This window comes from Odocoileus virginianus, chromosome 33 (genome assembly GCF_023699985.2).
Source record: "Odocoileus virginianus isolate 20LAN1187 ecotype Illinois chromosome 33, Ovbor_1.2, whole genome shotgun sequence".
Lineage (NCBI taxonomy): Eukaryota > Metazoa > Chordata > Mammalia > Artiodactyla > Cervidae > Odocoileus > Odocoileus virginianus.
This window is the reverse complement of record NC_069706.1, coordinates 1,876,481-1,899,127: the sequence shown is the minus strand read 5'-3', so window position 1 is coordinate 1,899,127 and position 22,647 is coordinate 1,876,481. Positions and strand designations below refer to the sequence as shown.

The window sequence follows — 22,647 nt, the reverse complement described above, 5'->3', positions numbered from 1 at the left end:
CCTTCCGGACTAGAAGACCGCCCCTTCCGGCCGGGCTGCCCAATCCCGAGCCCAGCGTCAGGGCCCGCCTTCCCCGATGAAGACCCCGCCTCTAGCCTCGCCCCTTGGCCGGCGGTCCGAGCAGTGACTGGCTCCGACCCCCGCCCGGGGGCAGCAGAGCGAGCTGGGGGACTTCGAAGACGCGCAGTTCTGCTTTGGATAACGGGGTAGGTGGAGGAGGCTCCTGTGGTCCCTTAACGGTCGGCTTTGCATCGAGGGGGCTCTAAAGCAGGACGAGACCTTGCTGACCCTGGGGCACCTAGCGCAGGGCCGGGAACGCGGACAGGCCCATAGGTATTTACTGCTGTGGCTGGAGGTGAGAATAACGTGTGTGTCGGGAGCAGGAAGGCAGGAGGGAGTGTGCGCTTGTGGACACGCTGACGAGGTGATGACATCCGGGAGTGGGCACCTCAGCAGAGGGGGAGGAGGCCCAGGAGCCAGAGATGGGCACGAGGACGAGTGGGGCTGGCAGGCTGGTCCCTGGTAGGGCAGGCGTGCCCTGATGGGGCCAAGTGAGGGGGAGCTGGAGCCGAGTGGTGGAGGGACAGCAGAGCCTGGTATCACAGGAGCCTGTCCCAGGAGGGAGTGTCCGCGGGAGACACTTGGGAGTGGGAGTGGTGGGGACAGATGCTGGCTGAGAGGAGTGATGCTGGCAGCAGGGCCCATTGTAATTGGATCTAACAAGAAAAAAGGATGAGTGCCAACCCCACAGGGGCCAAGAAATCTCAGAGGAGAGCAGGATGGAGGACAGACCTGGGAAGGGGTCTGTTTAAAGATAGAGGAGTGTCCGATTCACTGTTGCTAATAGGAAGGTGCCACAGCAGAGAACAGATGCAAAGGAGGGGAGCTGAGAGTGCTGGGGTAAAAGGGGGAAGGGTCGAGTGGGACCCAGGCAGCCCTGGGACTGCCGTTAGGGTGGGCACCTACATCAGCAGCGGCCTCTTTTCTTGCACAGTATGGGGAGCCTGAAATGAGATTCTCAGTGAGAAAGGAGGGGAGGGGAGCAGACACAGGAAGACCCCACCCCCCAGTCAGACGGTATTAGGTCCCTACCAGAGCACTCTCCTTCTGCGGATGCAGGCTGGCCAGGAGAAGGCAGAGAACTTTTGGGTTTTGATAAGGGGCCAAGGGGATAAGGCAGTTCAGACATGCACATCACTCAGCCACTACTATCCTCATCACATTTAATCCTCACAACACCCCTGTGAGGTAGGTATTGTCACCCCATCATACAGATGAGGAAACTGAGGCTCACACATGCCTAGGGGCACACAGTCGACAAGGGAGGTCTGCAGTCCCAATGCTGGGATTCCCTTACTCAACCACGGCCTACCCAGGGTGGTCAGAATTTGCCTACAGCAGCAAAAAAGATAGCTCCCACAGGGAGTCAAGAGCCCAGAAAAGCCTCTCTGGGCGAGCATCTCCTGGTCCCTGTAGTTTTGGTTCAAGAGCATTTGGGGGACACTCCTGGTTAAGTGGTTCTTTCTGACATTTCAAGGGGAAGCAAAAGCGACAGCAGGTGAGTGTGTTGGGGTCAGCCCAGCAGGGGAGAGCAGTCAGGATCATGATTTGCAGGAAGTCACAGCAGGTTCACTCTCACCCAGCAAGCCAGTCCTCTGGTTCATGCTTTTCCGTGTCTTGGTCACCTCAGATGTTACAAATGACATTTAAGTTTTTCCTGGATAACTTCTCTGGGAAAACTGATTTTGCATACAGTGTCAGGAGAGCACTGAGGAGTTTGAATCAAATTTTCATTTTTCAGTTGAGCCTAAATAATGTTGAGAATTTTAAAAAATGTAATACCTTCTATTTTTAATTTTTCTTCTGTTTTTTATCCTAGAAGGATGAAGGATGGAAATAAAGACAGGGAAAGAAATGGTCAAGCAATTCAGTGCAGAGAGAGGGTCATGCAGTCACCATCTGTTGGGGACACAGATGGACCACTGCAGGAGAAGGGACAGATTTTTGAAAGGAGCTGAGAACATGGGAGGGAGCAAGCCTGTCACCAAGAATCAAGGCCCTCGAGCCTGGTGTTCATGCACAGCCCACCACGGTGCCCGGGGCAGAGCTCTCTCACTGCAGGAGGCACCAGCCCGTGAGGAAAGGAATGTGTGCCCAGGGCAGGGCAGTGTGGGCTCAGGGATGGTGACATGCTCAGGGTTGTTGGCTCTCCCGGGACCCCAGACCAAACAGACGGGGGCATGGGGACCTGTGTCTGGACACTTGGGCTACACGTTCTCAGCTGTGAAAGCTCAGTTCCTGGGGTGCTGGGGGTTGGGGAATGTTCACCCAGGACGTGGGCTGAGTTTCCCAGAGGAAGCAAGACAAGACACGGGAGGGGACAGAGACACAGGACTGACATGGCATGGTGTGACTGCTTCGAGGCTAAACTTCCCAAAGAGGAGGATCTGAGTTTTTGTTGTGCTTTGGAGATTCTGACGGCTCATGATGGGCTCCCCTGTAGAAAGAGTCCCTGCCCCCAGATCTCCTCTTGGGTCCCTGTGGGAGGCCAGCGGGGATCCGCAGGGATCCATCTCGTCCCCCGCCCCACACCAGCACAGCAGCAGCGCCCCCTCAGCGGACATCCACTGCGGCACACGCTCCGACACACTCACAGCTTCAAGAAGCCCAAGTTCATGTCCTCCTCCTCCTCGCTGGGGGCCGACAGGTTTTTCCTCTTCACCTGCTGTTGGGGAACACAGCTCTCTGGGGGGCTGGGGGGGCGACACTGTAAACATGACTTCCGGGTGTGGTGGTGGCAGGGCTGTGTGTTCAAGCTGCTGCCTGTGGGCAGCTCTGAGGTAGACTGGGGGGGCCCCCCTGAGGCCTGCCCGGAGTCTGTGGGACTCGCGCTGCTGACGGAGGAGTACCCCGATGTCGTGACGTCCTTGCCCAGTCCCCGCCTGCCGCACAGGGGGAGCTCCGGCCCTGGGGTCCGCAGTGCCTGGCGGCCTGGCGCCAGCGCCTGTGTGTCCTGGGCCCCCCATGCCTCCTCCGGGCAGGCCTCCTCGTCGCTGGACTCCTGACAGCAGTGCTCCTCCGGGCTCAGGTAGACCACGGTGACATCGAGGACGCCGCTGGGAGCCGTCACTGTGGGGGACGGGGGACGTCGGGGTGAGCCTCTGCCCGGCCAGGACCCAGGGGAGCCCGGGGTCCCGTCTCAGCCACAGCTCCTCACCCTTGCTGGTCAGTCCCCTTCCCTTTGCTTAAGAAGTCAAGGGCGAGGTGTGTCCTCCAAGCTCAGGGTGACACCCATGTGACATGGGGAACAGGAAGAAGGGACAAGAAACTGAGGGCCATCTAATACTTAATCCTGAGTGGACACAGAAGCACGCAACTAGAAAATCCATAGACATGGCCTCAAACCAGGCCCTTGAGTTCCCTTCCCCCTGTCTGCAGATGGCTGACCAGACATGGGGACAGAGCCTTCTGCGGCCTGGCCTGGAGGGACGCCCGAGGCACAGGACCCAGCAGGGGAGTGGGGGGCACATGGCACAGGATGTTCTAGAAAGATCTTGTCATGAACGCAGGTGGGTCTATTCTGCCCCTGCCCTGTGCAGTCCTCCTGGCAGTACATGTCCAGCTGGGCCACAGCCTGTCCTCCCTGTGGGCCGCAGTGCCGGGTGCTCTGCTCTCCCGGGCTCCTTGGACACGAGCTCCCGCAGCCCTGGCCAGGCCCGCCCGCCGCCCACCACCCGCCACCCACTGCCCGCCACTCACCGTCGCCCTCCTTCTCGCCCTCGCTCTCCTGGTCACCCTCGTAGCCCGAGCAGTAGTCCAGGCTCCAGTCCAGGAAGCTGCCCAGCAGCGTCTCCTCCTGGCTGGACAGCTCGGCGGTGGGCGTGGTGACGAAGCTGCCCCTGTCCTCCTGGAGGCTGTTCTCCCGCTTCCTGGGGAAGGGAGTTGGGAATGCAGTCACAGGCGGAAGCGTCAGGGGGCCCAGCCTGGTCCCTGGCATGCGCCTGCCCCGTCCCGCCCCGTGTGCTGTGAGCACCCAGGAAGTGCCCTTGGAGGCTCGCAGCTGATTCATAGAGGTTGGGCCGGCAGCACAGTGAGGTCCCTGCTCATCTGGACTTTGTAGGATGAATAGGAGTTCTTTGGGGGGGGGGCGGCGGAGGGGAGCTTATTCCAGGCACCACAGCCAGGACACTGAGATAGAAGAGACAGGGTGATGGGGTGGTGGGGACCGAGCGCCCCAGCCTCTCCTCGGGGCGTGGCTAGAGCGCTGGGGCGACGCATGGTGGGGCAGCATGGCCCCGGGGGGCTCCACCTGTGCTCAGGACCACCAAGCCCACAGGGAGCTGGGCTGGAGCCACGCAGGGGAGGAGGCAGGGCTGCAGGCGATGCAGACCACCGGTCCAGCTTCCGTTTCCAGGGGATCCCCAAGGGCTGCAGGGGTCACACAGGAGCCCAGTTGGGCCCGCGGGCTCACTTACCGCTTGGTCCTCCTCCCGGAGGGTGAGCTGAGGAAGGCGTGAATATCACCTGCGCTGAGGAAGGGCGCAGGTTCTGGGCTCTCCTGCTTCACGCCCAGGGCAGCACATAGCTGGCCGTAGCTCAGCACCTGCAGGGGAGCCACGGTCAGAGGGTGGCAAGGCCCCGGGCGGGCAGGCCCGCCACCGGCAACCCTCGGTACCTCTTCCAGGCTGATCTCCTCATAGCGCTTGTCCTCGAATCGCTGCTTGACGGCAGTGAGAGACACCTGCCTATAGTCCTTGGGGGCATCATCGTGGAAGCTACCGACAGACAGATGGACACGTGAGGGACCGAGGGGGGCGGGGAGTGCTGGCACCGCCCCCAGGAGGCTCCACCTGCAGCCCCTGCTCAGACGGGAGAGGGCCTGACGTCCTCGAAGCGGGCCCAGCACCACCGTGCAGATGCCCGGCAGTCCCTCAGTTAACCCGAGAGGCACCTATGACCCAGCGCCCACTCCCAGGTGTGTCCCCGAGAGAAAGGGGGGCAGAGGTCCCCGCAGAGACCTGGACATAGTCGTCCACAGCAGTGGGGAGACAGAAAACCCCCAAACGTCCATCAGTGCAGAGATGGAGAAGTAAGACGGGGCCTCTCCGCCTGGGGGCTCCCTGCACAGTGGAGACACCATGCAGGTGGGAGGCCGCTCACACCTACAGGCCTCGTGGTGCCTGAGCCCGTGATGAAGCGTCCAGAGCAGGAAGGAGAGGAGTGTTGTGGGGTAGGGGCTGGTGGGGAGGGAACACCTGAAGGTATTAGGGAGGCAGGGCAGGTTTCTTTGAGGGAGAAGATGTTCTCTGATTGATGGTGGTGATGCCTGCACAACTCTATACCAAAAGCCTGTCGAACTGCACACTTAAAAAAAGTTTCATTTGTAAATAAATATTTCCAGTTTATCTGGATTGAAAAAACAAAAAAACTAGGGGAAGGTAGCAGGGAGGCAGAATCACCTTGCCCCTTGGGTGGGGGAAGGGGACGCTGAGGCCGCGTGGCCTGAGAAAGGAGGGGGCCCTGGGGGCTTCAGAGCACGCAGTGCAGGTGGGACCGAGTGGAAGCAGTGCGGCTGCCAGCTGGCCTGAGATGAGAGGGGCAGGGCCGAGCGCCTGAGGCAGGCGTGGCCGGCCTGTGCCCGGGCTGCAGTCTGCCCATGCCAGCCTCCTGCAGTGAGTCACCACCGCCTTTTCTTATGCTGTACTGTCTGTGGAGTTAGGTTTGGGTGGGGAGGAGCTGCTGCCCACACAGCAAACATTAAAACCATGTGTGCTAAGCAACATGGCCCCGGGACTTCCAAACGCCAACCCTGAGACTAGGAACTCATGGCCCGACAGCCCGCCTATGACGTGAACCCCCTCTGGATCCACAGCGTGGAGGATGTACCCTGTGTGTGGGGCTCGCTTCCTTACACACTTACCACTTCTGATGAAGACTTAAGACACAGGGGATGAGGTCTTCACAGGAGAAGCCGGTGAGGTCCCACAACTGGGTGGTCCAGGGCTGCGCTGGGGATGGAAGTGGGGGTCGTGGGGTCGCCTTGACGCCCACAGCCCCAGTGGTTCTGGGATGGAGATTCCTAGGGCTCAGCGCTGAAAAGGCCCTGTACCCAGGGCACGCATGCCCGCTGCGCCCTGTGGGGGGAATACCAAGCCACCCCCAGACAAGGGCTCTTAGTCTATCCTGCTGCCTCCTCCTCAGGAGAGAGGAGCATGCTGCTTTGTCTCCCTCCCTCCCCCGGACCCAAGCACCAGCTCCTGACTCCCGGAGACCCTCGCCTGCGGGCTCAGCCTGGCTCTGGGAGGGAAGGACCGGCCACTTACTCTGCCTGTGTGTCAGCCTCGCCAGCAGCAGGGCGGCCGCAGCCAGGTGAGCCGGGGCGTAGGCAGCCAGACTGGTATGCAGCAGGGAGAGCTCGCAGAGGAAGCCACACAAGTGCTGGGTTCTTGGTGCCATGGGGACCAGCGTCAGCAGGACATCCTTGTAATCGACCACGGTGGGGACCTGGCGGGACAGGGCAGTGGGCGTGGGGTCGCGGCATGCAGAGGGCCCTTCTGCCCGCTCGGGGGAGGCTGGACTGCAGACACGCTGCCCTCCTAGTGGCCAGCACACTCGCTGGGCATGCCGAGTGGCTGTGGCCTGTGCCCTCTGGGTCCTGGAGGGCTTCCCTGAGCAGAGAAGCCCAGAGCCACGCACGTGCCCTCTGCTCCTCCCACCCCCTGGTGCGACTCGGCTTCGATTCAGGAGGAAAAGGCAAGTGGCCGCTTACCCGGATCTTCCCGTCCAGGGCCGAGATGATCTCGCCCATCATCCTCACCAGGTCCTCGTACTTGTATGTGTTGTCTGTGAGCCACACGGCCTCCCGGATCGTCAGGATCTCTTTGCTAATGAACCTGGAGTGTCAACAAGGGGTCTGAGCTCACGCCCCTCGGCGGGCTTCAGGCTTCAGTGATGGGTTGGGGAGTCCAACGAGTTGACCTGGCTGCCCCCGGCGGGTGAGGTTAACTGGAATGGTCACGTGAGCCTGTCATAGAGGCTGAGGAGCAGGGGTATGAGCGCCACAGACCTGTGGCAGGAGAGTGGCTGGGCTGCTGGGCATGCAGGTGTTTCTGCAAAATCCAGCCATGAAGGGTGTGAGTGGCCAATCGTCTTAATCTCCTGAGGGATGAGGGTTTGCCCTGCCTTGTGCCAGCCGCTCCGGAGCGAGCATGAACAGCTTCAACCCAGAAGGCAGCTGAGCTAGCAGAACCAGAGCCAGAGGCTGTCTGGAGGTCTGGACCCGGCCCAGGGTCAGGCAGAGGGACTTGGGCGGTCCTTGGGCAGGTGGTCACCCTGTTCTCTCCTCTCTCCCAGCACCAGCTAGCAAGGGACATGCTGGTCTGGCGGCCTCTGAGGGCCCCTCCCCGCACCAGGGTGATGGGGGCCGAGCCCGCAGCCGCTCAGTCACTCTGTAGCTCCCGCGGTGGTTTGGCTGAGAGAGGACAGAGCAGTGGGGACCATAGGTGCGGGGTGCAGTGATGTCGAGAGGGGTGGATGTGAGTTTGTGCTCAGGCAGTGGCAGAGTGGACGGAGGGGTGTCTCAGCCCCTAAAAATCTTTTAAAGCAGTTATCTCACGGCTGGTCCCCCGGTCTCTGATGGCAAGGACGTAACCATGCCGTTTAGACCTGGGGAGGCTGAGGACCTACCTGTCCTGCCCTCTCTGGTGACAAGACCCGGAGCTCCGGGTTCTGAGACACGTGTGAGAGGTGCCCGACTGCGTGTGGCCTGAGCCCCGCTCCCTCTGCCTGTGGACACCCTGCTTCCCTGGCCACCAGGAAACCACAGTGCCCAGTTCCCATCAGGGCCACAGGACGGAGTGCGCTGCAGGCGTGGACCGGGTGGCCTCAGGGGCCATGGCAAGTGGCAGAGAGCAAGTCAGGGCCTCGGGCGCCTGCATGAGCTGATGGAGCAGATACACTACACTCCAGTGACACACGCCTCTGGGTCACTGTGCCAAAGATAGACCAGTCCTCCGTAGTTGACGCCACTGTGTGCAGCGAGCCTGCCCCTCACCCCCTACGCCTTACAGACAGGCACTGCCCGGGCGATGGCAGGCCATGTAGGAGAAAGGTGGTTTAAAACACACAAAAAAGCAACATGTGTGGTGGGACATGCCACCCACACTGTGTCCAAAGGCAAAACTGGGTGGAGGAGTGCTGGTTTTAGGAAGGTGGACTTTCGTGAAACTTAAGACGGCTGACAGGAAGAGTCAGAACAGCTACCTCTGAGGAGCCCGCATCCTGTCCCCGGGGTAGGAGGGGGTGTGAACCTGGCTGGACGTGGGTCTCTGGACACAGAGCTGACAGCCTGACTCGGAAGGGCAGCCGACTGCGGTGTCCCGCATCTCCATGTTGCCCTCAGGGGCCAGGGGAACACAGTTCCTGCCCAAGCAAGGCCACCACCGGGGATGAACAGCGGCTGCCTGCGCACGGAGGGTCAGCCCTGCTGTCCCCGTGTGGGGAGGACCACCTGCTCTGGGCACCCCTGAGATTACAGCCCCGTTATCATGAGGTGGGGTGCCGAAGGCCTGTTCGTCCCACTGAGAAGCCAGCCTGTGACCTAGGCAGGGCCGGCCAGGGGTTTCTCACCGCGTGCAGATGACCATGCAGGCGATGCCCAGCAGCTGCAGCCGGTACCGGGGCACCAGCCGCCTCCGTAGGTACCGGTCCACGCACTCCACGGTCAGGTGGAGACACAGGCTCGAGAAGTCCTTCATGGTTGCGACCTCCACCAGCCAGTCGATGAGGATGTACCTGTGGGAAGAGTGCTGCCCCTGAACACCAGGCAGAGCCTCTGCGGGGCCCCAAACCTCACAGGGTCCTGTCTCCCACTCCCCGAACCTCCACGGGGCCCTGTCTCCCGCTCCCCGAACCTCCACGGGGCCCTGTCTCCCGCTCCCCGAACCTCCACGGGGCCCTGTCTCCCGCTCCCCGAACCTCCACGGGGCCCTGTCTCCCGCTCCCCGAACCTCCATGGGGTCCTGTCTCCCGCTCCCGGAACCTCCACAGGGCCCTGAACACCAGGCAGAGCCTCTGCGGGGCCCTGAACCTCATGGGGTCCTGTCTCCCGCTCCCCGAACCTCCACGGGGCCCTGAACACCAGGCAGAGCCTCCGCGGGGCCCTGAACCTCATGGGGTCCTGTCTCCCGCTCCCCAAACCTCCACGGGGTCCTGTCTCCCAGTCCCGCCCAGCCATCCATCCCGAGGGGTGAGCGGTCACTTCGGGCGTCACGGGCTTATGCCAGCAGCCGTCCAAGGGGGTGGGGGCCCCACCACTCCTGACTTGGTTCCTGGGAGGCAGGGGGGCGCACACATGTGGACCCTGCCCACCCCCACCCGGGGGCCCCCTGGCACTGGATAAACTTGGACCGTCACTTATAAAGGGGCAGAGCGGGTCTGCTCTGGAGACTGGGGACAGGTCACAGGTGAAAGGTTACCATCCTGGAAACCTGTCTCCTCCCTGAAGAACTCTCACCATGGGGTCATTTGTCACAACCCCCTGCGGTTGAGCAAAGAGCCAGGAATGCAGCCCAAGCAGGATGCACTGAGCCCGGGCGCTTGAGCTCTCAGCCACCAGGCGACCACGATGGAGGGCTCGGGCTGCAGGGCGAGCAGACATGGAGTCCCTCCTCCTCGACGGCGCCAAGGCCAAGCCGGGACCCTGACACCACAGGGGACACTGCACGCAGGGGCAAGGATGCCCGGGCACAGTGGACAAAGGAGGGGAGATGGGAGAACAGAAGCCAGAGGGACGAGCCGTGATGGCGAGGGGCTCTGTGCAGGTGGAGGGCAGCTCCAGGTGGGCAGCCAGACAGGAGTGTGTTTCACAGGCAGAGGGAAGGTGCAGAGGGGTGAGGGCAGAGTGAGCGGGGGAGCGGAGGGGGCAACCGGGAGGAGCGCCCAGGAGTGTGAGGGCCACACCAGCCACGACTGGGAGCAGAGGACGATGCTCCCTGCGAGGACACCCTGGATAAACACAATGACCTGACAAAAACCGACCAACCGAACCACACACTTTAAAGTGGTTAAACCCGAAACTAATGTTGGAAATCAATTATAACTCAACTAAAGAAAAGAAAGAAGTTGGCTATTGTCTGACATGGAGGAAAACAGACAAATGCTCAACTTGTGGCTGAAATAACATTATGTTATTATTTCAATAAAACTACTTTAGCTTTTGACAAGCAAAAAAGGTTGTTTATGTTAACCCTCACTCCCAACACACAAAAGGAAGAGCAACAGTGCCCCCTACCCCCGCCAAAAAACGGAAAGACTGGCGGGGCACAAGGCGGGAGGAGCACCACCGCGGCAGGTCGACTCAGGAGCACAACAGCTTGGGACTCCCCTGGTAGCCCAGTGGCTGCGACTCCGAGCTCCCAAGCTCCCAGTGCAGGGGGCCTGGGTTCAATCCCTGGTCAGGAAACTAGATCCCACGTGCTGCAACAAAGAGATCCTGCATGCTGCAACTAAGACCTGGAGCAGCCAGATAAATTAATCAAATAAAAAGAAAAAAGGTACAGCACCTTGGTGACATTTAACGTGGGGGCAGGGGACACTGCCCCCCTGCTGTGAGCAGAGGTAGCAGCACAGCCAGGGCCTGCCCGTTTTACATCTAAAACGCATTCGAGATCCCTAGCATAAGCTTGAAAAATTATTCACATTTTCCATTTTGCTTTCTAATATGTTCTGTGATTGTAACAGTGTGTCATCTCCAAACTTCAGAGGAGAATGGACTTGCGGAAAGAGGCAGGTCACGGGGTTCCGAGGCTGCAGGCCCCCACTTCCCCTGCTGATGCTGATGCTCATGAGGATGGGTTGGGAAAAAAAAGGTGGTTTTTCTGGCATCATTTTAGAAAGATGTTTAAAATGGTTTAACACTTTCTGAGGCTTAAAAAGGGAAACCGGAGAGAACAGACACTCATATGGGAGTTTTCTTTTTTTCCCAAAGCCCTAGATAACTCGGGCATTACTGGTTTTAGAAAACACACACACACACACACATGTGCATGCATGTACACGCACACAGTGGGGGGGGATCCCGGTGGGCCTGTCACAGGACCTCATCACCATGGGCAGTTCTGGCCCCTCACCTCATCGTGTCATTGAGCCCCTTCTGGACAGAGAAGACCCTCTGCTTATTGACAGCGTGGGAAGCCTGGAACAACTGGCAGACTATCTCGCTGGAGGCTTTTGCTTCCAATCCGAGCTGGTGTCCGTGTGCACAGGCTTTGGCTAGAGACAGCTGCAGGCGGAAGAGTCGTGGGGTGAGCAGGGGCAGGGCCATCCTGTCTGTCAACACCCTGGCCCACTTACACCCTCTAAGCCTGCCGGAACAGGAGGGCCATGATTTCACTTATGTTTTTGGAAGTAACTAGTGAGTCACGGTAGAACGTTTAAAAGGGATGAAAGGTACAGAACGGGAGGTCGGCCCCTCCTCGCCCTGCTCTTCCTCTGAGGGGGTTTCTGTCGGCTTTGTCACCTGGGGGGCCGCCGCTGTGCAGGCCTGTGCGCCTTCTGCTTGTGCGGCCGACCCCCAGGCGCTGCCTGTGCCCTGACGCTTTCTGGAAGGCCTGCTTGGACTGTCACCCCCACTCACAGGAACACCGAAGACTATCTTATCACATCTTGGCCGGCCCAAACTGCTCTCCCTGAGAATGTTTGTTTTCAGAAGTTACTAGCTAGCCACTCAGAAGCAAAGAATACATGTGTGTGATCTGCTCGTGGGATCAGCCATGACCTCTCTGAACGGGCACCTTTCCGATGAGCAGTGAGGTCAAACCTGCCCCGTATTTTGACGGCTTGTATTTACTTGCTCATTTCTGAGCATACCGAGGCCCCGTGTACTCCTATGGGGCCTTACTGTTCTTACTCATCAGTCTAACCTTGTCTTAGCAACACACTGTTGATCCTTACATTTCTCGTAAATGTGCTGCGTGCCTTCCTGGACACAAACATTATAGTGGCCTGTCATGTGGCAGGTGGGCATCCCTGCTGCGGACTTTGTCCCAAGTTTTTAAGGGCCAGTGACTGAAGCCCCAACTTGATGGGGTCACAGGCACCAGCTTGGCCAACGGGGACTTCCTCTGGTTTCTCTGGAAATAGTGACTTCCTTACAGATGCACAGGGACAGTGTCTGCTGAACGCCAACTACAACCCTCCAACGTCCAGGTCCAACACTGGACCACCTGGTGAGGGGTCAGATACTGGGAAGAGGATAGCGTTCCTCACGCCAACCTGCTCTAAGGAGCCTCAGGTCCCGCTGCCAAGATGCTGTCCCCGCAGGCCTGCTTTAGGGAGCTGTCCACACTGACAGAAGCTGTGGTTAGTCCACAGCACGTAGGGATGATGAGGCTGGCTGTCTTCAGTGCCATGGGCAAAGTGTTCCCAGGCTGCCCTCCCTGCACACCTCAGAGATGACCACCCTCAGAGTTGCCCTGCAATGACCCCCCACCGCCCTCTGCGGGAGCCTGGCAGCCCCTCCCCGCGTCCCAGAGAGGAGGCACTGGGACCAAGCTGGCTCCCAGCTCACCTGCGCTTCCCAGCAGCCTTTGGCAGCAAAGTCCCTGAGCTTCCGGAAGCTGTGGAGGCACCGTCCGGGGTCCAGCATCTATCAATGTGAGATGCCCTTACATGGGCGTGTCTCTGCAGGAACTCAGAACCAACCCCCAGGGTTCTTCAATGTTCCCCCAAGACCCCCAGAGGGGCCCCAGCTGGGCCTTCTTTCTGGTCCTTCTTGCCCCAAGTGGTGGTGGTCGTTCCCAGGGTGGAGCTGGGAGCAGCCCCGGGGGCCCCAGGAGGACCCCCTGCATTGGCAGACCCTTGTCCAGGGCTGCTCTGAGACCAAGCCTCTGGCCTGCGTCACCCTCGCTCTCCCAGACCTAGGCCCACTCACATCCATCCGCCTGTCACTCTCCCAGAGGAGGTAAGAGCTGGTCAGACACCCCTGGTTAGCGGACTCTTCAAACAGGTTCCGGGCCTGCTTCTGCTTCTCTTCATCCTAGAATAAGTAACCACACATGCAGTGCTCACCTTTAACAAAATGAGTCAACTAAATTAGCGGAGAAACAACTTCCCTGGAGATACGCCATGTGAGAACCGAGGTGGTGTGAGACCACGAGCTCTTCCCTCGGGCCTTGCCCCTCCTGCCTGGGGCTGTGCTGGCCTTGGCCCAGCGCTGCCCGCTCGGTGATGGAGGTGGGGGGTGGTGGAGATCCCCAAGGCCCTCTGGCTCCTCGCTCACACCCCTCATCCCGCCCCGCTGCAGTCAGAGCGCCTGTCACCAGAGGTCACTGCCCTCCCCAAACTGCTGCTGGGGCCCCTTTCACACTCGTGCTAAGTGGAGATGGCAGTGAGAGGAGGCGGAGGGAGCCACCCAGAGACGTAGGGAAGCACGGGGGCCGTCCTGCCCATCAGACGCTCTGGCTCCACCGGCCGCACAGACAGGCTCCTCCTGGCTGGGAGACCTGCTGGCCCCCTCCCGCGGCCTCTCGTGAGCGTCCCAGTCCTCAATGCTTGCAGCTGCTGGAGAGGCGAGTAGCACAGAGCCGCAGACCCGCTGTTCCGTGCCCACCCGGGCCAGGACGCCAAGCAGCGCGGGGGCGGGCGGGGGACTCACCTCGAAGAGGCTCAGCACCCTTCCCAGGCAGTGCAGTATGGACGCCCTGTGGGTCTAGAGAAGGAAGGGTGACCGTCAGTGGCCCGCCAACCCCCGCCACACCCCCGTGTGCAGGTCCTCTTGCTTCCCGGCCGGCCTCACCAACCGCGTCATGGAGCCTCTGGTCGTCCCTCTCCGCGGGCACCGTCCCTCTCCGCGGGCACCGTCTGCAGCCCCGCCCCGTCCCCAGGCCCCCAACCCTGGCTCTGACCTCTCCCCGCCTGCTGGTTGTTTGCAGACGCTCCCATTTTCGGAGCCTCCGCTGCCCTCAAGTCCCTGACTTCACGAGGTCCACAGCATCTCCCCTCAGGGCCGTCTCCTCTCCTGGGACCCTGTGGGGTACCCCACCCGCACCCCGTGCTGGGACTCACTTTCTGTAGCTGGCACTCCGCCCTGAGGCTCTCGTGAACCACGGCCTTGCAGCAGCTCCCGGACACCGACCAAGGTGGGCGGATGAAGAGCCAGATGAAGGGCGCGGCTCCCACGTTCAGCCGCTCCGCCAGGCTGAAGTAGCGAGATGCCTTCAGGCCGTTCACTTCCGCCCGGGCCTCGTCAGACACTGACACTGCAGAGATGGGCAGAGTGAGCCAGGATGTCTGGGGGCGGGCACAGAGGTGCCCCCAGTGCTTTCACAAAGTCTAGGGCCTTAGGCCGCTGCCACGCGAGGTTGCTGGTGTTTTAGGACAGAAGAGCCGGAATGGGGCTCCATGCTTTTCTTCCTGTGTTTTATGAACCAAGTGCCCTGTGGCCCCTCCCACAGCCTGGAGTCTGAACATCCAGGAAGGTGCCCCCCACCCCCCACCCCATGGAAGTATCACAGGCCCACCCTCCTGTGGGTGACTGCTGTCCAGCCCCCGGTTAGCAGGGGCTTCTTTCTGGGGTGACAAGAGCATTTCAAAACGAGTGGTGTTGGTCGCACAGCTCTGAAGACACCGACTGGGCTGTACAACTGGATGGGTGAGCTGAACAGTGGGAATTCTCTGGGCAAAGCCTGGATGATGGGATGATCAGATGACGGGAGGGTGGGCACAGGATGGCTCATTGTCTCCACGTCAACAGTCCAGTCAACCAACTATGACTGGGGCGACCTCTCAGCAAGATGCCAGGTCTTTTAGAAGCAGAAAAATGGTGGAGGTACTCAAGACTTTATGTGTTTTGGGAGCTGGGGCAGGATGAGGTGCAGGCTGGTTCCTGCCTGCAGGAGGAACCAGGATGAGGTTCCTTCGTGAGCCCAGCAGGTACCTAGAAGGAATCTAGGCACCAGACTGCCTTTGGCCTATTTGAACTTGCCTCCACCGAGGGCCTTGGCTCCCTCCCTGTGTTACCGACACCAGGCATCAGGCATGCTGTGACTGCCGCCCCAAGTCCCTCAGATGAGCTGTGGCCAAGGAGAGAAGCTGGGGTCTACTTGTGGGCTACGGTGTTAACTAGGGAGCCGGGAGGGCTAGCTCACCTGAGAAGCCCCCATTCCAAGTCTCTACTCAAAGCCACTCATTGTCAATCGAAATTAAAGGCTCGTTAAGTAAGAGGTGACCTCCCGACCTACAGAATCAAAGCTCATCAATGGGTCCCTGAGCAGGACGCCTCTCTGACACAAGCTCCCAAGATACAATGGTACACAGCCAGACACGGCGAGAGCAGCGACTAAACTGCTAACACGGGCATGGGCTTATATGAGTTCTAGTTTTCTTTTTTTTTCTGACTGCAATGTAATGCATGTAGGATCTGAGTTCCCTGGAAGCTTGGAGTCTTAACCCTGGACCACCAGGGAAGTCCCTAGCGCTTGTTCTAAAGTGTCAACGCCAAGCGGGGCGAGGCCAGCCCCAGACCCAGCAGCACTTACAGCCTTCGTTGTAGAGGTAGGCAATGCCCAGCTTCACGGCAGCTTCAAAGTTCCCTTTCTCAGCAGCCCTGGAACAACAGGAACATGAAACACTGCATGATTTTATTCTATTAAGGTTATGTTCTACCACAGCACCTGAAACTACAGTACTTACTTTCTGAACAGAAGCTTTTTTCTGGTAATGACTAAACATCTATTATCCACGACACACTACATCACAGATGAGGCTTAAAAACACGCTTAAGCGAAAGAAGAGGAACAGGCCACACGGTGTGTGACCCCGCTCACATGAGATGCCCGGGACAGGCAAATGCATGGAGACAGACAGTAGATGAGAGGTTGTCTAGGGTCTGGATTACTATTGGGAAGATAGGGAGGGACTGCGAATGGTTATGCGGCTTCATCCAGGGGTCACGAGAAGGTCCTAAAGTCAGACAGTGTAGATGATTGCACAACGCCGTGAATATATTAAAAACCACTTGATCAGTATACTCTAAGTGGGTGGGCTGTATGGTTCGTGACTATGTCTCAGGCAGCCTGCCTGTGACCATGGGCACACTGTGTGACTCCTGGCCCCTCTGGCTCTTCCTCCAGGTCTCAGTCGGAGGGGGTGGGATCAGCCAGGGAGTGTAATGCACTAGGATTCAAACCACATGGTCCTGACCAAAGTAAGAGAAATAAGAAGTTTCCACGTGCAGGTGACCTGCATCTGAGCCACAAGGGATGGGTCACAGCCTACGCGGACCTTCCGGAAGCACCACTGTGACTAATAAGTGGCAGGCCTGTGCTGGGGGTGCGGATGACCCATGACCGTGCTGGAAGTCGTGTGACTCAATGGGTGAGGTCTACACGCTCAGTCACTCCCTGGAGGATGTGGTGTTGACAGGGGGCTACGAGCACAAGGAAAATTGTGGCCAAGTCCCGTCCTGAGACAGACTGGCATGGCAGGGAAGGCCAGGAGTGAGAGGAAGCCCGGCTGCTCTCGGGTGCAGATACCTTTCAAAGAGCTTCAGGTTCCCTGGAGAAGGCCACAGCTCCTGGAAGCTGGCACATGCCCACACACTGGCATGGTTGTCCACCAAGTACTTCAGGTGGGAATGTACCTGAGGAACAACGGGAGTGGGGTGGGGGGTTATCAAGGGGCTACAGGGAAGCCCCACTTCTGGAGCTCCTGAAAACGTAGGGTCTCCTGTCTCCCTCCGACCCTACCAGTAAGGCCTCCCGGGCTCTGTGTATCACAGTAACTAGCAGTTGCTTTGAACAGAGAAAAGAAATCAGACACAACTTGCTCTGTGGTTCTAAAGGTGGGGACAGGTCCTGGAAGTGGGGGTAAACACCAGGCTGAGAAACGGGATATAATGCTATATACCTGCAACGACCAGGGAAACCAACTCTGAGGCTAACGGGTAGATCAGAAATCTGTTTTGAGCTCCTCTAGAGTTTTGCTAATGGGAGCACAGCTGGAACCTGGGGGTCAATGGGGGCACTCAGGAAAAACTGAACCACATGGCAGCAGCCTCAGGCGGGACCTCTGCCCTGGGTAAGGGCAGGCAGTGTCCAGGCCGGGGGCCCTGAGCACAGGTAAGCATTTTAAGTGCAAAAGCTCCCACTGCCACTGGAAATGGCACCTGCAGATGTTATGAATGCAATGGAGGCAGGTTTGGGAGTCAGACAAATGGGTTCTTATGGGTGTTCCCGCACTAATTTGCTGGATGCCCTTGGTTAAGTGGCTTAGGGTGAGGCAGCAGTTCTGATATCTGCACAATAAGGCCCAGAGTCCCTTTCAGCACTGGATATTATATGGGCTTTGTCCTCATGAGGGCTTCTCTAGTGGCTCAGACGGTAAAGAATCTGCCTGTAATGCAGGAGGCCAGGGTTCAATCCCTGGTTCAGGAAGATCCCCTGGAGAAGGAAATAGCTACCCACTCCAGTATTCTTGCCTGGAGAATGCCATGAACAGAGGAGCCTGGTGGGCTATAGTCCATGGGATCACAGAGTTGAACACAACTGAACAACCAACACTTCTACTTCACACCATCCTCAAGAACATACTTTTTCTTAATACTGTTTCATTTCTTGAGGGATTCAAATTTCACTGCCAGGAAAAGGTACTTTATCTGTTAAAATAAATGCTGCAAAGAGCAGACTCAAACCTCGGTGTCCTACATTTTTGCTTTCCTGTCATCAGAACAATCTCAAATGTCTATTACCAACATCACCATTGTGGATCATCTACCCCCATTGCTAGCCAGAGTTTTTGTTCTGACATTTGAGACATGAAGCTTTCGTGGTAAAACCAACAATGTCAGGGCTGACGCTGTGTTCATCTGACAACTTACAGCTCGGACAGCGAGGATATCTCCAACAGAAAGCCATTTCAGGATATGAAAGAGTGCATCTTCAGGGAGATTCAAGATTGTGAGGTTTCGAGGTCTCCTTCTTATTCTCCGCTTTGAAGGATAACAGAAACACTTGGCACACCTACAGTGGATCACTTAAGAAAAAAAATTGGAATGGTTTAAGTGATGTGTTGGAAATGAATTGTGCTGATATGAAAAGTTACACCTGAACATGTTTTAACAGTTACTGGTCCTCTGCCCCAGCCATAGTTACAGTCCCAAAGATTAAATAAATAAGTTTGTGGTATAAGAGACATCTTCATTCATTCAAATATTTGATAAACGTTTATGGTGAGTAGTAATCATGTAACCTGGCCATTGGGAAACCATCTGACCCACAGCCCAGATAACAAGGAAGAAAGAAGAGCAGAGCCAGGGAGACCCCTGGACCCTAGCTTATTTCTTTGCTTCTATTTGCACACATGACTAAAACATGAAATGTTAATAAGGATTTGAACAATCTGGTTTTCGAGTTCAAATTCCGAGGGTCCGTCCTGCAGAGAAGCCAAGAGTGGACTTGGAGGGCAGGCCAGTCCCAGCTCTGTGGATGTCAGAGCTGTCCAGCCAGTCTCAAGGTCCTCTGAGACCCTGACAGGGGGTCCTTCCAACTTCAACTCCAGCAACTCTTTCCTCCCTCCAAGCAGAGGAGCCTGTGGCAGAAGGAGCCATCTCTGACGCTTTACCAGGTTCTTCATCCGCCTCTTCCTCCAGTCCCCACGGGAGGTGGCTGCTCCACCACCGGCAAGTTCCCTACTCAGGGCGTCTTCCTGCCCTCTTCCCTCGTTCCTCACCCGGGCTTCCCATCAGTAATTAACCTAATGCGAAAGCCGAGCGCATACGCAGCTCGACCGATCCTTGTCTTTTGCCCCATTTTCCTCACCCCCTGCCCTAGGACAGCCACGGTACAACCACGGAAACCTCGGCGGCGCTCACGGCCCTGCACAGGTGGCGGTCCCCTCGCGTCGCTTTCTCGCGGAGCCGGGCGCCGCTGGGTATTTAAACCGCGCGCCGGGCAGGCGCCGTCGGGACGATCCGAACCCCGGGCCGAAAGGCTCAAGCTGGCCCCACTCAGCCTGGAGGCCGCTCCACCGCTCCCCGCGCCCCGGGCCCCGCGCCCCGCGCTCACCGCCTCCGCTCCCCATAGCCGTCGCCGCTGCCGTGGCCGCCGCTGCCGCTGTAGCCGCCAGACCCGCCAGCGGGCCCAGAGCGCGCCTCCCTACGCAGGCGCAGACCCGCCCGCCTCCCGCCTGAGTTTTCAAACGCGCCAGGCGTTCCCATTGGCCCACCACGGGGGGCGCGCGCCACTACCCCGCCAGGCTCCGCCCCAAGCCACGCCCCCTCGGCATCGAGCGCCCGCGACTGGCTGCTCCAGGATGCGAATTCGAACGCCGGCTGTTGATTGGTGGAGCCTGCGCGGCCGCCCCGCCTCCCCTGTACGGGCTGAGGTCTAAAGGAGCGCGGCTCCCGGGCAGCCGACAGTGGAGTTCGTGAGTCCGCTCCGGCCCGCGTTGACATGCCTTATTCTGGGATTCGGCCTTGCTGCTCACTCGGCGGCAGAGGTCACGGCGACCGGAGCCCATGGCGCACAGTGGGTTGTCAGTGAAGTTCTGAGCGGACCGGCCGCGCCTTCGAGTCCGGGGTCTCTGAGCGCGGACCCCGACGCGGTCTTCTACCTGCGTGGATGCAGGCGAGCGAGCGCCCGCGGGAGGCACCTCACCGAGGCTGCCCATGACCTTAGTGGCCCGCACCCTGAGGCCGCAGGCCCTGCTTCCCGTCCTTGCTTCAGGCGAGGAGACCCTTGGTTCTCTGCTGCGTCGCTCTTAGCATAGATCGCAGGGCAGAAACAGACCTGGGTGACTCATCCAGCACGTCTGACTCCTTCCCTTGAAACGTGGCTCACCCTGGACCCCTCCTCCATCCCTCCCAGGGCAAGCCCTCACCGTCTCACCCGGACCTTGTCAGTCCTCAACATCTCCTCGCGGTCAATCGGGAGCCCACTAAAACCGAAAAGCACACCTGCTTGCTTTAGTGGCGGCAACATTCTGTTCACCCAGGTATCAGGCAGTGCCCACCGGGCCTTTCGGGAACCATCTCACATCCCACCTCCTCCAGTGAGACATTCTGACAAGGAAAGAAATGCGACTTCTGGGAGAAGTGCTTGATGGCCGAGGACACAGTGGTTTTTCCCAGAGAAGCTAGGGAACCTGGGTCAAGGCTCTCTTCTTACCCTCTTCCCGAGGCCTCAAACTGTGCTCTGTCCCCCACCCCTCACGCTGCTCTCTAAACTCCATCAGGGTACTCCTTCTGTGCTCAGCAGCTGAACACACACAGGAGGCAAGGTGCCAAGCCTCCAAGCCAGTCTGGAGTAGGAGACAAGTGAACAGATGATCACAGCCAGCTATGAGGAAGCCGGGGTGAGGAGGTGGGGGTGGTGTGTGCAGAGGAGGAGTGGGTAGGGCAGAGCAAGCCTGGGGCCTGTCCACAAGAATCCTCCGGGCCTGAGGGCTTTCAGCCTTTCTCCCACATCTGTGTTCCCACTGGTTAGAGTTTCCCAGCTTGGTACTTTGTTGTCCTCCCCCTGCACTGTTACTTTTTTGCTGGAATCCTCAAGGCTGAGGCCCAGGCTCTTAGCAGTCACAGGAAAGATGGGTGTGCAGCTGGACATAAGGACGCTGTGCTTCTGGGGAATGTTGCGTGGGGGTGGGAAGTGGGGCCAGGGATGGCAGACACCACACTCCCTCCTGGAGCTTGGCTTAGAAGGTAGGGAGAGGACTACCTGCAAAGGAGCCCAGCGGGGCTTGTGAGAGGGGCTGGCATGACCACGCTGGAGGAGAAGCTGTGTGCCCGGGCCCTTCTTGGAGGGCCCTTGTGACAAAAGTGCAGGCTTGATGGTCCCAGCTCACAGCCTTCGCTCACTGCCTCTCAGGCCCGAGATGCATCAGAACACAGATTGCTGGACCTCGCCCCCCAAATTTCTGATTCAACAGTGCTGGGGTGGGGTGCAAGAACCTGCATTTCTAACAAGTTTCTGAAGAGGTGGATGCTTCCAGTCAGGAACCCCACTTGAGAACTTCTGCCTGAAGTGAATCCTGGCTCTGCCATCAGCTGACCGTGGCAAGTTGCGGGATGTCTCTAGGTCTCAGCTTACTCTTCCAGGCAATGTGGATAATAATTATGACTACATCACAGGTTGATAGAGGGCCACATACAGGTTAGGGTTAGTGTTAGGGCCAGGGCAGAGAACAGATGGAGCCACACAAATTGAAATATTGAAAAATGGTGACTTAAGTTTGCAAATTTCTCTTGCCTCCTACTTTCAGAAGCATGGCCCTGTTACACCGTGCTCAGAAGCACGGCCCTGTTACACCGCGCTCAGAAGCACGGCCCTCTTACAGCCATAGTCACCCCCAGGCCTTCGTGCTCCTAAAGGGATGTGACAGGTGTCCCTCTGATTCCATGGCCAGGTCTCAGTGAGGCTGCAGGCCACTCATGTGATCCAAGGGGATCCCTTTCCACAGAAATGGACCTGGATTCTCCACCAGGCCTCTAAGGCGGGTGCCCTCAATCTGGCAGAAAGCCAACCCACCCCTCCACCCCCAAGCTGAGCTTACTGGGTCTTCAGGTTGCCTCTGTACGCCTTGCAGCCCATGGCAGGCTGTGTGCACTCGGGCTAACCTGGCACAGGGAACTCTTTATTACAGCAAGGCAGTCTTTGAGGGATGTGGTGAGGGAGGCTGGGAGGCAGGTGGAGAGCGAGGCAGAGATGGTGGCTGGGATGAAGAACTGAAGGGAATTGGAGTGGGAGGCCAGGAGAGAGGCTGGGAGAAATGCTGAGAGGAACATGGAGTAGGGGGTGGAGTGGGAGGTGGAGACGGTCGCTGGGAAGAAGAGGGAGAGAGAGGTGGACTGGGAAACGCGAGGTCTGAGGGCTTGGCCCTCTCTTGTCTGTTACTCCCTTGGGCAGGGGGCACAGGGCAGCTGAAGCTCAGGAAGATGTCCTCCAGGGAGATCTGGTTGACTGAGTAGTCCTCCAACATGTATGTCACCTTGGCTTGCTCCATAATGCCGAACACCTGTGGGAAGGAAGGGGCCGCTGTGGATGGCAGGCACAGGGGAGCGGGGGCGGACGCAGCAAGGGGTGGGAAGAGGAAGGGTCTTTGAGAGTGTTACACAGCCCCCAGAGACCCATTCCTCTCTCAGCTGCTCCGAGACCACCTCTCAGGCAGTCAGTCCTGCAGAATTCAGCTGTCTGCAATCGCAGGGAAAGGGACCTGGCTGGGAGTGGTGCCAGAGGCAGAGGTCCCACAGGGTCTTGGCTTGCTGTGTGCCCTGGGCATGTGACGTGCCCTCTTTGAGCCAGCTCCCCTCTCTGTGAGATGAGGGAGCGGGAGGAGCTGATCTCTGAGGTCCCTTCCAGTTCAAATATTCTTATCAACATTTTCTATGAAATTCACATGAATGTTGCAGCAGGGCTGAATTGGGAGTTCCACTGGAGAGAACTCAGTGCACAACATCAGAGGTGGGCTCCCTGATGTCCAGGTATGTGCTCACCTTCGCCCAGCTGAGGTCATCGCCAGGCAGGTGGTAATGGACCATCCCTTGGTGCTCATCCTCCAGGACGCTGCCTACACAAAGGAGAGACCATGTCACCCTGAGGGCCAGGCTGGATGGCCAGGGGAGGGTGGCCTTGGCCCCGGAATCGTGATTCTCAT

The 22,647-nt window shown here is 58.6% G+C and overlaps 2 protein-coding genes and 1 long non-coding RNA gene across 7 annotated transcripts in view; 1 reads left to right on the top strand and 2 right to left on the bottom strand.

Annotated features, from left to right (window-relative positions):
• The first annotated feature begins 90 nt into the window (after positions 1 to 90).
• LOC139032804 (uncharacterized) lies at positions 91 to 10,223 on the top strand. The gene is made up of 4 exons (XR_011485419.1): positions 91 to 210; positions 3,093 to 3,569; positions 4,685 to 5,974; positions 6,202 to 10,223. It is a non-coding gene; the product is annotated as an uncharacterized lncRNA (long non-coding RNA).
• On the bottom strand, positions 1,207 to 19,137 carry CCNF (cyclin F). 2 transcript variants are annotated; one of them, XM_020897492.2, is made up of 17 exons: positions 19,062 to 19,137; positions 17,876 to 18,030; positions 16,533 to 16,639; positions 15,537 to 15,604; positions 14,065 to 14,258; positions 13,655 to 13,708; positions 12,932 to 13,036; positions 12,569 to 12,646; positions 11,130 to 11,281; positions 8,629 to 8,793; positions 6,770 to 6,893; positions 6,324 to 6,504; positions 5,921 to 6,008; positions 4,676 to 4,775; positions 4,476 to 4,603; positions 3,760 to 3,929; positions 1,207 to 3,129 (listed from the first exon to the last, which is right to left on the bottom strand). In XM_020897492.2, the coding sequence occupies exons 1-17, from the start codon at positions 19,075 to 19,077 to the stop codon at positions 2,651 to 2,653; spliced, it is 2,364 nt and encodes a 787-aa protein (XP_020753151.2). In that variant the 5' UTR covers positions 19,078 to 19,137; the 3' UTR covers positions 1,207 to 2,650. The 2 variants fall into 2 exon arrangements, with proteins under 2 accessions (XP_020753151.2, XP_020753137.2); XM_020897478.2 differs by having other exon boundaries at positions 5,921 to 6,504.
• Positions 19,138 to 21,606: 2,469 nt separating this feature from the next.
• The window catches only part of LOC110123192 (ATP-binding cassette sub-family A member 17-like), a 99,956-nt gene continuing 98,915 nt past the window's right edge, over positions 21,607 to 22,647 (bottom strand). For all 4 annotated transcript variants that reach the window (XM_070460250.1, XM_070460249.1, XM_070460252.1 and 1 more), the window contains 2 exons: positions 22,487 to 22,560; positions 21,607 to 22,008 (listed from right to left, as the gene is read on the bottom strand). In XM_070460250.1, the coding sequence (XP_070316351.1) occupies positions 21,631 to 22,008; positions 22,487 to 22,560 (452 nt within the window). In that variant the 3' untranslated portion in view covers positions 21,607 to 21,630. The remainder of the gene's footprint in view (positions 22,009 to 22,486; positions 22,561 to 22,647) is intronic.